Source organism: Canis aureus, chromosome 1, assembly GCF_053574225.1.
Source record: "Canis aureus isolate CA01 chromosome 1, VMU_Caureus_v.1.0, whole genome shotgun sequence".
Lineage (NCBI taxonomy): Eukaryota > Metazoa > Chordata > Mammalia > Carnivora > Canidae > Canis > Canis aureus.
In genome coordinates this window covers 14,124,934-14,138,577 of record NC_135611.1, presented here as the reverse complement: position 1 = coordinate 14,138,577, position 13,644 = coordinate 14,124,934, and the positions used below count along the sequence as shown (strand labels likewise).

At 44.0% G+C, this 13,644-nt stretch overlaps 1 protein-coding gene across 5 annotated transcripts in view; it reads right to left on the bottom strand.

Annotated features, from left to right (window-relative positions):
• BCL2 (BCL2 apoptosis regulator) overlaps window positions 1-13,387 on the bottom strand; it is a 169,937-nt gene extending 156,550 nt beyond the window's left edge. For 2 of the 5 annotated variants that reach the window (XM_077890969.1, XM_077890975.1), the window contains exons 1-2: window positions 12,598-13,386; window positions 11,517-12,371 (exon numbers count right to left, since the gene is read on the bottom strand). In XM_077890969.1, coding sequence (XP_077747095.1) covers window positions 11,517-12,089 — 573 coding nt within the window. In that variant the 5' untranslated portion in view covers window positions 12,090-12,371; window positions 12,598-13,386. Of the gene's footprint in view, window positions 1-8,761; window positions 10,684-11,516; window positions 12,372-12,597 lie in introns of those variants that run through there. The other 3 variants (XM_077890956.1, XM_077890963.1, XM_077890947.1) reach the window with 3 other exon arrangements.
• Between the last annotated feature and the right edge of the window lie 257 nt (window positions 13,388-13,644).

Genomic DNA, 13,644 nt, shown 5'->3' with positions numbered 1-13,644 from the left:
ACGGAATGCCTTTGGAAACTTTAAAATCCTCTGCCCAGGTGAGATCCCACTGTTGTGATTTTTTTCACGAGGAGGAAACGTCTATGCAAACTGCCTTTCAAAACGGAATTCTTTCTTTCTTCAAATATACTTTTCTTAAAAAAACAAAACAAAAACAAAAAAATACACTTTTCTTAACTGGTTGTCGATGAGGATTTATTACAATGTGAATTCTAACAACATAAAATTTCCAACCCGGCAGTGTTAATGTAAACGAACGGGAAATAAGAAAAAAAAAAATATATATATATATGTATGGATCTACAGCTACAACGAGGACCAGTCTTTTCAGAATGATTATGGAAAAAGAGCACTGTAATTGGAGAAGAAATGCGCCAGGTTCTGAAGCATTCAGTCCATCATCACTACATCTTCCTAAATAAAAATCTCTCCCTTCTAGTCCTAGCCATTGCTTAAGGTTATCAGTTTCTCGATGTCCCCACTACCGTTCCTCTAGGTAGGTCAGGCACATGGTCTCCTGCTCATTTAGCCTCTCCCAGTCTCATTCATGGCAGGACCTTTCTAGAACAAACCGCTGGACGGGGGCACATATCCCGCATTGCCTTTCTGACCTGCCCCCTTGCACTCCTCCCTCCAGCCAGGCTGGACTCCTTGGGCCCCTGGCCTTTGATCCACAGGTCCTTTCTGCTCGCCACACTTTGTTCCTCCTTCCTACTTCTCTACATTAGCTCCCACTGATCCTTCAGGCTTCCTTTCCTGGGAAGGACTTTCCTGGGAAGACTTCCTTGACTCTGATAAACGCTGCTACTATGGTTGTATGTTTCCTAGCTCTACCCAGACTCCACTACAGTTGCTGTGTGAAGATCTCCACCCCACAGACTGTGAGCCCTATCTTGTTCCCACCATGTACTTCCCCAGGGCCTGGCCTATAGCATGTGCTTAATTAAAAAAAAAAAAAAAAAAAAATGTGTGGGACAAATGAATAACCGATCTCCTGTTCTGTGTGCTTTAATTGTATGCTCCAGCACAAAACAAAACAAAACACAACACTGTAGTAACTCTGTAGAAAACATAGAGATGCAACTGGGTCCTTCATAGTAAGAATGAGGGCATCCTTTTCAGTATCAAACAGGTAGAGAGGTCTGAAGGAAGAGTCAAGTGTCTCGACTCTAAATTTCCCCAAAGTCTCCACATTTTAAAACCACTAATTTCCTCATTGGTCATGCCCTTTCAATATTCCTTACAAAGGTATTTTCGATTTCCATTTGACATGTACTTTCATCAGTTAATTTTTAATTGAGCCAAATATTAAATGCTCACATTAACCAGACAAAGCGTGTTTAGCTACTGATTTGCAGTGACAGCTGGTGTTATTCTCACACACAGGCCAAGCATGAAATAGAAAACTAATAACCCCTTAAGTGTGTTCTCAAAGTATCATTTATGGGAAAGAAGACGACTTTCAAAGGAGACTTGTGCAATGGCTGTCATTTTTTTTCCCCGAGCCACAAGCTGTTACAAAGCAGGGAAGCTCATTTTCTCACGGATACGGACAAGCTCAAGAATCCCACTGTCACTGGATGTATTCATTAAGAAGGAATCTGGCAGCAGCACAGGGGACACATACTTTGGAGAACAGGCCAATTATCTGGGTGTCCTTTATAATTTGAAGTTTCTGAATTCACTCATAGATAAGCCACTTGAAGAGGGTCTGGCAATGGTAACATAATGCACAGATGGTCACTAAAGAAACGAGGGAGGATGGGAGAGAGAAGAGAATTTGCTTGTGGTTTCATTCATGGGGACAAATCTGCAAGCTGACACATCCTTCTTTTTAAAAAGCCCCTGGAGAAGTATGGTCAAGCTTCATTACAAGTAAACAAATCATACGATCTTTCTCAAACAGATGACAAATGATGAGCAATAATGCTTTGAGTTTGCTTCATGCCAAGGGATGAGGGTTCTTAAAATACAAATTCCACCAGTTCTTAAAACCACAGAAAGGCTGTGATTCTTGCTTCAAGCAATAGAGAATTTAGTCAAGGCTGCCAGGCCAGTGGTTATATCCATGACACCCCTGGTGGTCTTCTTGGGTATCAGTGTCTGGAGAAATAAAATCTTAGGTTCTCTCATCTCTGGGAACACTGAGTTCTCCTGACTTCCACCTTCAACTGGCTGCCTGTTTTTGTGGGAGAAGAACGAGAGGATCATTTATCCCTATGACTTTTATGCTGTAGTTCTTTTATATTGACCGACAACACTAACTAGGGGGGAGCCACCTTGTTCCCACTGTGAGAACCCTGGACAAGCCCTGATTCCTTTAATGATAAGGTGATGAAAATCTCAGACATCAAGACTTCCACTGGGCTTGAGATTTGAACCGTCTGGGAGCAGCTAAACACATATAGACAGACTGTGCACATTCGTGTATAAACAATATACTGTGACAACCCATCGCCTCCTATCTAACGTTAGCACTAAAGACTTTATTAACGTCAAACATTTAATGTAAAGCACAATCAAGACTTCTCTTCACGTACGAATGACATACTTTTTCTTTTTTTTTTTTTTTTGACATACTTTTTCAATTCAGTGATGAGCACTGAAATCAAAACACTCAATAGGTATTTTTCTTTTTTTTTTCTATTAAGTAGTCATGAATCTGTGACATGGGACATTTGGAACACATAGACAAACTCTCTAGGAAGGAGAGTAGGAGAACTTTAGTTGGTTAGGATGAGTTAGATGCTCAAAGTGCCTCTTCCATAATCTTCTATTCATTCATTCATTCAATCAATTTTATTCATTAATTCATTCAATGACTGTGCATACATACAATCTACTCTGTGAGACACAGGTTAAATAGAATAGGAGAAATATTTTACTAACTGATGCAGTACCACCGAAGGAGAACATTTCAATTTTACAACATCTCTATAAATGGTGGTTGTTATCAGGATACTGGGACAATACTCACTTGACTCAAGTTGAATTATGGTTTAAGTAGGCAGGTCATGCTTTGAACAGTTAATTCCCAAGTAAATCACCTCAGTCCAATCCGTAGAAGTCTACAGAGGACTTTGGAAGGAAAGCAGTATGGAACCAGCAAGGGCAGTTAGGACCACTCTTGGAAATGCAAGAATAGAAAACCTACCCAATTTGGGGGGAATGGCATATTGTATTCTTGCCCCAAATTCTCTCTTGAGCTCCAGATCCTTAAAGCCAACTGCTGTTGGGCATTTCCACTTAGAAATCCTCCTGGAAACTCAAGTTGCAAATGTCCAAAATTAACTTCATCACATTTACCCATACAAAACAGCAACTGTTCTTATCTTTCCTCTTTCTCTTGAGAACAAGATCTCTCTTGAACCAGCTGGGTTTCAGGCTTCAGTCTTCTGCTTCTTCAATCTGTTCTCAGTCCTTTGGTTCCCCTTCGGTACCGTCCCCCCGCATCTGCCCCATCTTTTCCATTCCCCACTCTGCCACCATGATTCAAACCCCCATCCAGCAATCTTCTGCAACCCTGCACATCCTGTCTTGCCTCAGAACACTTTCCACTATCCTTTCAACATCTACCAAGTTAAATACAAAGCTCTCAACTTAGGACCTGGCCATACCTTGTGAAAGATCTCTATGCCTCCACCAAGTCACTCTACTATTCCCAATTGCGCCTCATACATTCCTGTCTGCTCTAATTTCTCCAGCCCAGTTATCTAAATGTCCTCTCCTCACATCTCCTACCTACTCCCTCCTGCATGAAACTCTTCCATATCCTGGGCCAGATCTCTCCATCCACTAAAGAGTGGCAGAGACTACAGCAATTTACATCTTTTTAGTCCCACTAATGGTTGGTAAGTTCCTTGAAGGCAAAGATGGTCTTACACACTTTTTTACTCAACTAAAACGTGGCAGAGAGCCTTGCACATAGTAAGCCCTCAGTAAATTTGTTTTCAAGGGAAAAAATTAAGGTGCATGATATGTGACATCACAAGATCTTCATAATTCTTTTTGTTTCCATCCCTGCCCTTTGTGAGTTCAGTTTTAAGAACAATTGCTTGTTTGCCTTGATAAGACGTCTTCATACCGTTTCCTTCTTTTACGGTCACTTTAAATATTTAGTAAGTGGCTCTGCTTCACTATACTTATAATTTTGTTATTACAAAAACTCAAATCCACCTCTAAAAGCTTTCAGTTTTAAAACAAGAGACCAAGAAAGAGAGAGATATGCTAGCAGGAATTCATAAGGGAAATGACTAGGAGATAGTCCTGAAAATTTAGACTCAAAAGTGCCAACTGGCATCACTTATGGACTTCCTTTTTTTTTTTTCTTAAGGGATAAAATAATCTCTAAAGCTGATGATATAATGTGCAGTTAATTTTATTCCTATTCTAATTGCAGGAGGATAATATATATAGCAAATAGCTAGTGAATTAAGAGTACTAAGTATCTGTTCCAGATTCTCCTGGAAAATTCAAATGCACCTGAATGGACTATCTGGCTGAAATTTAATTTCAGAGTTACTACATAGATACAACATTCATGGTGTTGTGCAGCTAAAGCAATCTTCATTCTCAACCAAGAAGAGATGGAAACAGTCAAGAAGAGATAGCCTGCAACGTTGATCCTTGTTTGGTACTCTAAGCATCCTAAGTCACAAATTCTAGATACTTCCACAGCTTAAGAGAAGACAGTTAAAAAGAGAGAAATATAGTAATTGGAACTGTCACAAGAAAGCTGCATTAGTCTCAATGGAAAAATCTCCATTGAAATAGTAAAGCTTCACTTGACACAGTGGGTCCTCAGATTGTTTTCAGGAGGCATAGTAAAGAGGAGAGTGGGGTCAGTCATAAGTTTCTGACTCATTATGTTGAAGCCCCAGAGAGCTGATGAGCTGATTATTAACTATAAATGGAATATGGCTCTATCCCTGACATTCCGAGGGCAAAACGAGGAGCAGGATGAAAACAAAATTTTCCAAACAGTCTCCTAGTGAAGTGTGTGTTCCATGTGTCATGCGGAAAAGAGGTCCATGTTCTGTAGAGAAGTTTCTCACAGAATCCTGCCAATTGCCCAAGAAAATCACCCAAGTAGCTCTTGGTATAGTGCTATAAATGGTCACACCAGCATAGCAGGGACATTCCCTTTCAAACACGCTTAAGGGGTAGTTGGGGAAGTAGTCTCAAATAGAAGTTATTTTAATTAAGTTAGACAAAACTTATCTATGGCTAGAGTATAACCCCTCTCATCTCACACTGCACAGATCAGAGCAAATAAAAGTTCTGCTGGCAGATTCTATCCTTTATCCTGTGCGTGATTGCAATTCATGACCTCTGGGGAAAGCATCGTATCTGTTGACAGAACTGAGCCTTGCCCAGCTCCTTGTGACAAGATGTGAGTGGAGGTTCTATTCTAGCTCTCGCCACAGTGTTTTCCGCTCCCTCTTGCTGGTATGGAGGCATAGTGTTCTTTGCTCAGGTGAATCCTACCCTGCGCGTGTTGGGAGGGCAGAAGGAGCTACATCCAGGAGGTTGCCTGGTGCCAGGATGATGGGCAGGTAAGGGACAGTCACGAGCCAGGGTCCCCCTGAGAAAGCCCAAATGGCTTTGGAGAGATAGAAACAATCATTCAGTCGTCATTCTTACTGAAGGACAGCTGGGTTTATCTTTTGTCTGGCAAATAAAAAGCAGAGAAACAACGTTGGCACTATAGAATCGAGTATATATCAGAACAAATTTTAAAATGAAAAAGGCTTTGTTGTCATTTCAAAAAGTTTTACAATCTCCATTTAAAGAAAGAGGACCAGGAGTGCAAGCAGTTAGACAGTATAACTAACACCTGCCCTTCAGGAACACAGATGCTACAGTGGACTGGAAATTTCTATAAACAGAGTTTTGGAAGAGAAGCCTCTTAATAATCGAAACAGTCCTATGACCTAAAACAAAAGAAAACAAAAGCTTTTTTGTTTTTTAACTCTCCCAGAGGAAGAGCCCCTGTTCTGTGCAAAATCAACTTGTATTTTTCTGTATGCAAGGATGATTTAAGAAAGATAGTTCTTCAAATTAAGTTATTCTAATCATCCTATTCAAAGCCTTGATTGTCTTTTACATACAAAGAATGAAATACTTTTTAAAAAATGAAGACAGGTGTTTATTAAGTCTTCTTAATGTGTATTAAGAGGGCTTCAGGGATAAATATTTAACAAGGGAACTCCCCTTGCCTTTCAGTTCTCTTAAAAGTGTGTCAGTATTGTACAGTATTTTTTAAATTATCTACATTTCTCCTATTTAAATAAGACCTAATGCACACATGAACAGCCATATGGTTAGAAGCAACTTTTTTAGACAAAGTTAGAAATGTATGCAAAATAATATATACTTAGTTTTTTTTTTTTTTTCTTCCTTTTTCTCTCTAAATCTGAGAACCTAGGATCATGCTTATCGGGCTGCATGTACTATGAGTTTACTTAGACACCTACAACGTCAGCCTGTGAGGTCACACAAAGCAGGGTAAAGCTCCCTTTCTTGTGTCCCCAACCAAACCCAGAACCAGGCACATAAAGACTTGCAATAATGTCTGTCAAACAACTGTCTCAGTCCTTGGATGGATTTTCATCATTGATCCTATTGAGATGTCAAACACTAATATTGTCTGAATCAAACCAAGAAGAATGAAAGAGACGCTTCATAGTGAAGTAAATTCACTGAGTGGTCTCCTGTATGTAGCTGGGGAAAGGCTTGCAAGGTTATAGCTATACCTGAATAAGGTGATATTAGATTACCTTAAAAAGGTTTAACAGAACCTTTGAACCTCAAATACAATATATCTCTGGGGGGAACCTTTCTACTTGTACACTACAAAGACAGTGTTGTTTTTCCAGCACAAACACATTTGTGCTGAGGTATTGCTTTGCTCAACTATTGCTAAGACACGATGAGTGACCTCAGAAATGGGCATGGGGAGAGCTGAGCAGGAGCGACACACAGCACCCACACACCTGCCTAACGGGTGAGTTTATCATCCCTCCAAACAGCTGACTGGGACTAGAAGTAGAGATAAGGAAAAACTGTAAGAGTTTACTTTAAACACACACACACACACACACGCCAAACAAACCTGTGGCTTTCTGTTACCTGGTGTGCTGTGTGGCCTAATGACATTTAAGCAATCTGAAGGGTACCAGCTCAATCAAGGATTGCTAAAAAGACCAACCAGCTCTCGCTAGAAAGCACGGCTAAAAGTAACAGGATGCACAAAAGAAAAGCCATGTTTGCAACCAACATTGAATAGCAATGAAAACCTTAAAACAGAAAAGGGAACTAAGTGAATTGTAACAGTTTACAAAGGTCCACAAATATAATCACTCAACAGCACGTGACTTGCAAACTCTAGGGGAGACTATGTGTGTTTTTTTCTACAGAATAAATTATTGCAGGGGGTCATGTGATTCTTCGCAGGCAGAAAGATGCACTTTCCCAAGGAAAGTTCATCATCAAATGTACTATTGAAGACTGGATCATCTTCAGACTATTTTTAATCCCTATCATTTTGCTGCCAAAACTGGCCATGAGCAGCTGATACTTGGCCGCTAGGAAAATGATGCTTTTTCACGTATTTCGTACACAAGCATGAGAATGGTGCTGCTTTCCAGTTAATCAAGTATATTTGGTGGGTCTGGACTGCCAACAGAAGACAGAAACTCTTGCTGACCAACTAGTAAAAAGGAAGCTAACCTCTACTGGATGTGGAGAAGTAAGTTCCTGTCTTCCTAAACCACAAAGACCAAAAGACCAAAAGACGAAAGAAAGAGAAAGAAAGAAAAGAAAAGAAAAGAAAAGAAAGAAAAGAAAAGAAAAGAAAAGAAAAGAAAAGAAAAGAAAAGAAAAGAAAAGAAAAGTCATGACACCATCTCATCAACAGAATGAAGCTAATCTCTTATTTAAGGCTTCCCTTTCTTTTAATAGCCCACACCTCCTCACTCTCTTCTGAGACATGAAGCTGAATGTCATCCCATTGCTCAGCTTGGGGGGAACTACCAATTCCATTCACCATCAGCTTCCCCGTATCTCAACCCTTTGCCTACAAGAGCCCCTTTGCCTTGAAGCACTCTCACTCAAGGCATCTCTACAGAACTCAAACCTTGTTATGAGGGGATAAAATAATAACTAATGGAGCTATCTAAAGAGCTAAGTCTCTTGCCTTTAATTGGAATAGAAAAGCTGTGTTACTTTATTGGAATCAATAATGCCAATACAAACTGTATTAGCTACCTTGAAAAACATTCTTGGGAAGACGGAGTTTACAATAATTTATCTCCTCTCTTTCATTCCAATTTATTTCATCCAAGGATCATATCATACTGGTGAACAACTGGTAAATATTCAGTATTCTAGGTAATATTAGAAACCTCTGAGACCACTGGAATCAATGGGCTACTGGAGGACCCACCACAGACTGTCATTCTTCTTAAAAGATGGCCCCAGGAACCAACAGCAGGTAATAGTCAACATCTCCAACATGCCTAAAAACCTGTATCTCCTAAGAACCACAAATTCAGACTCATTAGCTATGGGGTGGAACCTGAGATCGTGCATCTCTAAGAAGCTCCCATGTGATGCCCCTGCTGCTGGTCTGTGAACCACACTTGGAGTAGCAGGGTCTCAGACATTTCCTAGAACTAAGGCTGTCTTGTACTCCCTCTGTCCTGCTTCCTTCACAATGCCTTATTCGAACTTAGAAATAAAGCCATACTCCATTCTAACCCAGTTTCTTCTTTAGTCTTTATTTAATTTGTAGGCTTCTGGGACTATCCCTCAGACGCCTGTCATTCTAAGACGCCGCTTTCTCCAAGCTATGGATTATGGAATACAACCAGTTTTCCTTAATCTCAGGAGTCTGATTTCTATCAACATCAGCAAAGAAAAAAGTGACTTCAAATCTAAGCTGTTGACCTAAGCGCCCATTATTATATATGCAGTAGATGAGCTGATCCACTGAGTCCTAGAAGCCACACAAGTCATTAAGTGACTAGTGCTCTCCTGAAACTTGACCACTGGCATTGAGTACTTTATGCTATAAGATGCAACACAGTATTAGAGATGCAACCCTGACTGGAGCAAATTTGGGGGGAAAATCTGTCCACATGCCATAGTAGACATTTAGATTAGTCGTGCCCATTTGAAAGAACAGGTAAATCATTTATAACTCTCAACTTCTACCACTTTTATTCCAAAGTATCCATTTGTGATTACATTTCCTGATACATACTTTTTTGGCCAAATTCCTTTGTCTTCCTATATAGTCATCCATCTATATGTTGTTCTGCAAACTACACATTTTACCATCAGCTATTTGTGCCCCTATATGATTTATTTTTGCAGTGAGAGGTTTTGTCAAAAAATTCTTTATCGTGTTCTACGATGTGTCATTGTGATTTGGCATCATAAAATATAGCCTCTACATTTATCAATCTCAGATACCTGTTGACCACAAAGATAGGCTCTACTATTTTGAAGACACTATTTTGAAAGTGAGTTAAAAAGAGTTTTTTCATCTAAAAAGAAAACTCCTTCGCATGAGACGTTAACACCGTACAATGCAACAAAACAAAGACCAAGGTTATATTTTAATGTCTATCCATAAACACATGTCTGTTTCTTATCTTTTTATTAAATTTCTTAACAGATGACAGTTACCACCTTGGATTTCTTTCAACGAGAAAGAAAATCTTGAAATATTTTTTCATAAAAATATGAAATAGTAGAACTGTCAAATGAGTTTTACTTTGGTCTTGGAGCCTGGAAACCTCTACCTGTTTGGTTATGGTGGTTAAAAATAAAACACCTACTTAACCAAATATTTAACAAAAATATTCTTTTACCCTTTAGTGAATTCTCCCAGAAATACTAAAGATCTGACAATATGGGATCTTGAAAAAAAAAAAAAAAAAAAGATTCACGAAGAGCATTTTAAGTGTTAGAAATTTAAATGGGGATATTGTACTTTTAAACACTGAACAGTGGCATCAAAATTTTGTTAACTTTGATCAAGTAGGATCAGATTTTCATGTCAGCCATCTACTTTCTTGGCTTTTTCTCCTTTTTCTTGGCCTTAATATTAGCACACTTGTAAACTGTAGTAAAATATGTAATGTGCTTCTTGAAATTGAATCCACTTGTAGTCATTTCTAGGCTTTGTGCTCCTGGAAGGCCCTATAAAATAAAAGCATCATTCATTCTCCCTAGAGACTATACAAGGAAGCACCGTGTTGCACCCTTTTTCAAAAATAATTCTTCAAATTAAAACAAAATGCCTGAAAAACTTTCAGACAAGATTTCTCTTTTACTTTTCCATAAATTAATAACTTTATAGATCAGATGCAGATCTCAAATACAACTCTTCAGTTTTAGGATCTGGGCCCCCTCCCCCAAAGAATCACACACACAAAAATAACTTTATGGTAACGTGATGGAAGCTCTACAGAGCACCAGAAAAAAACAAAAACAAAACAAAAAAAACAAAACAAAACACCTCGCAGATGCTCTTCGAAGCTACAGGCATCGATCACTACAACTAAAGTCAGAGCATGAGAGAATCCACAGATGAGAATCAATGCTTCTATGCTTTATATAGACACTGTAGACGCAAGTTTTTTCAGCAGAGGAGACCATCAAAGGATGTGGACTCTAGGTGGCGAAAAGCAAAAGATACTATAATTACCATAAACTTCCAAATCATACACCAGGTACAGAAACAGAACACAAAGTCTGCAGCCAGGGCAAATTATGTCACTGATGAGATGAAGTATCCACAGCCCCAAAGTTCTTCAAGACACTCAGCCACGCCCACAGGGAACTCATGTGCCACACCCCACAGGATGGAGTCCTCGGACTCTCGGAAAGTCAACTTACCTCTTTGCAAACACTTCTATGTTTTCCAGGGAAAGGGGCTACACTGCATTTCCTCTTTGGGTAGATCCCACCCAGTGAGTCAGAAAAGGCATGCCTTTGGTCCTCTGGTGAAGTCTTCTTCTAATTGGGTAGTTCACAAATTGCAGTATAAATAAGAACCCCACGGTTGGGGGCGGGGGGGGGGGTGTGGAACTTAGTTTAAGAAGCCGATTGCCAACCTAACCTGACCTGGAGTCTGGGTCATCGGTAGTCCAGGGGGCGGCCGTGGGGGTGAGGGTGGGGGTGGGATTGGGGGTTGGAGGAGGATCCCTGGACCTCCAGTTTGACAAAGCCCGAAGGGATACCATTTATCCCCAGATCCCACTGGATAGCAAATGCTGGATCCTTAACCCTCCACGGCTGGCAAGTAAGGAAAACACTCTGGGCCAGAAGAAATCATCCACAACAGAGCCGGCCGGGAGCGCTGCGGCCGGGGGGCAACCCGACTGCTCTTCCCGGGCTCACCAGCCCCATGGGGCCGAGGGCCCCCCCACACTCCAACCAGGGGTTCTGAGCCTCAGCTCTGAAACATCCAGCCCAGACTCCCATTCAAGCAGACGTGCACCTACCCAGCCTCCGTTGTCCTGGATCCAGGTGTGCAGATGCCGGTTCAGGTACTCAGTCATCCACAGGGCGATGTTGTCCACCAGGGCCGACATCTCCCGGTTGACGCTCTCCACACACATGACCCCACCGAACTCAAAGAAGGCCACGATCCTCCCCCAGTTCACCCCATCCCTGAAGAGCTCCTCCACCACCGTGGCAAAGCGTCCCCTCGCGGTGAAGGGCGTCAGGTGCAGCTGGCTGGACATCTCGGCGAAGTCGCGGCGGTAGCGGCGGGAGAAGTCGTCGCCGGCCTGGCGCAGGGTCAGGTGGACCACAGGTGGCACGGGGCTGGGCGCGGGGCCCGCGGCGGCGGCGGCGGCGGCGGGGGCGGCGGGGGGCGGGGGCGGCGAGGTCCTGGCGGGCGCGGGGGCGCGGCCGGGCTGCGAGGCGGAGATGCCCGGCGCGGGGGCGGCCCCCGGGGGCGCGGCGCCCGCCTCTCCCGCGTCCCACTCGTAGCCCCTCTGCGACAGCTTGTAGTGGATGTACTTCATCACTATCTCCCGGTTATCGTACCCTGTTCGCCCAGCGTGCGCCATCCTTCCCCGGGGCACGAGCAGCCGGGTACCAGCAGCACCTCTCGCCCCTGCTCCCGCCCCGCGGCCCCGAAGGAAGGAATAGTTATAATCCAGCTATTTTATTGGATGTGCTTTGCATTCTTGGATGAGGGGGTGTCTTCAGTCACGCGGAACACTTGATGCTGGTGTTTCCCTCTTGGCATGAGATGCAGGAAATTTTTACTTAAACTCCTTTCGGATCTTTATTTCACGAGGCACATGATTATTAATTACTGTTAGTATCAGTCTACTTCCTCTGCGATGCTGAAAGGTCAAAAAGAAAACTATGTCAGAATCAGGTGCATTTTCCTTCATACACCGGGAGGGGGGAAAAAGCAGGGCACAGACACACACTACAGGTCACACGGCTTAAAAGAAATGTATCAAACTGCCTGGAAATTAGACTTAACTCGAATGCACCTCAAGTGAAAAATCGCAAATGTTTCCACGGAAAGTTACACTAGACCGATTTCCTGTGCAGAGAACTTACTTGTATTTTTTAAGGACAGCATGATCCTCTCTGTCAAGTTTCCCTTTTTTTTTTTTTTTTGTGAAAACAAAACAAATGCATAAGGCAAAAGATTCCACCAATCTTCGGGACTCTCCGGTTGTGGCTGCTCTGAAACTTCCGAATGAAACCAGGAGTTGGGGGAGGGAAGGGGGAAGGAAAAAAAAAAAAAATCAGGAGAATTTCCAGTTTGGTCCCCGGACTTCTGCTTCACAGAAATGTCAATCCGTCGGAATCCCAACCGGAGAGCTCAGGAGCACGAGGGGGAAAGGCGGCGGCGGCGGCGGCGGCGGCGGCGGCAGATGAATCACAACGTCCAGCCCGGCGTGTGCACGAGTCCGGTGGTCTCCCCCCTCCTGGCGATTCACACACGCACAGCCGCGCGCGGGCACCGACATGGATCTCGGTCCGCGGGACCGCTTGGCTCCTCCGCGGGAGGCAGGCGGGGACCGGAGCCCTCTTCCGATCCAACTCCGAGCGGCGACCGCCTCCTCCGAAAAGCCGCCCGAGAGGAGGGCGGGACGCGCCGGGGCCGCGGGTGCCGAGCGCCAGCAGCCCGCGCCGTGTGTGGTGCGGCGAGGGGTGGGGAGGAGGCGCGGGCGGGGGAGGGCTTTATTTTTTCCCTCTTTTCCTAAAAAGGATGACTGCTACGAAGTTCTCCCCCCTGGACCCCCTCTTCCGCTGCACCCCACCGGCGCACCCCGCCTCCGGGCCGCGCACCCTTTCTCCTCCTCCTGCTCCTGCGCGGCGGCGCCGGCGGCGGCCGCCCCCTCCGCGCTCCCGCCGCGCTCCCGCTCCCGCTCCCGCTCCCGCTCCCGCTCCCGCTCCGGGCGATGACGGCCGCGCCGGCGGGGAGGGCCCGGCGCCCGGCACCTTCGCAGGCAGCGGCGGCGGCGGCGGCGGCGGCGGGCGGCTCGGCGGGGAAACCGGGAGCGGCGGGCGGGAGCGCGGCGGGGGCGGGGGCGGGGGCGGGGAGGAAGGGGGCGGGCGCGGGGCGGGCGGGGGGGCCTGGCCTCTTACTTCATTCTC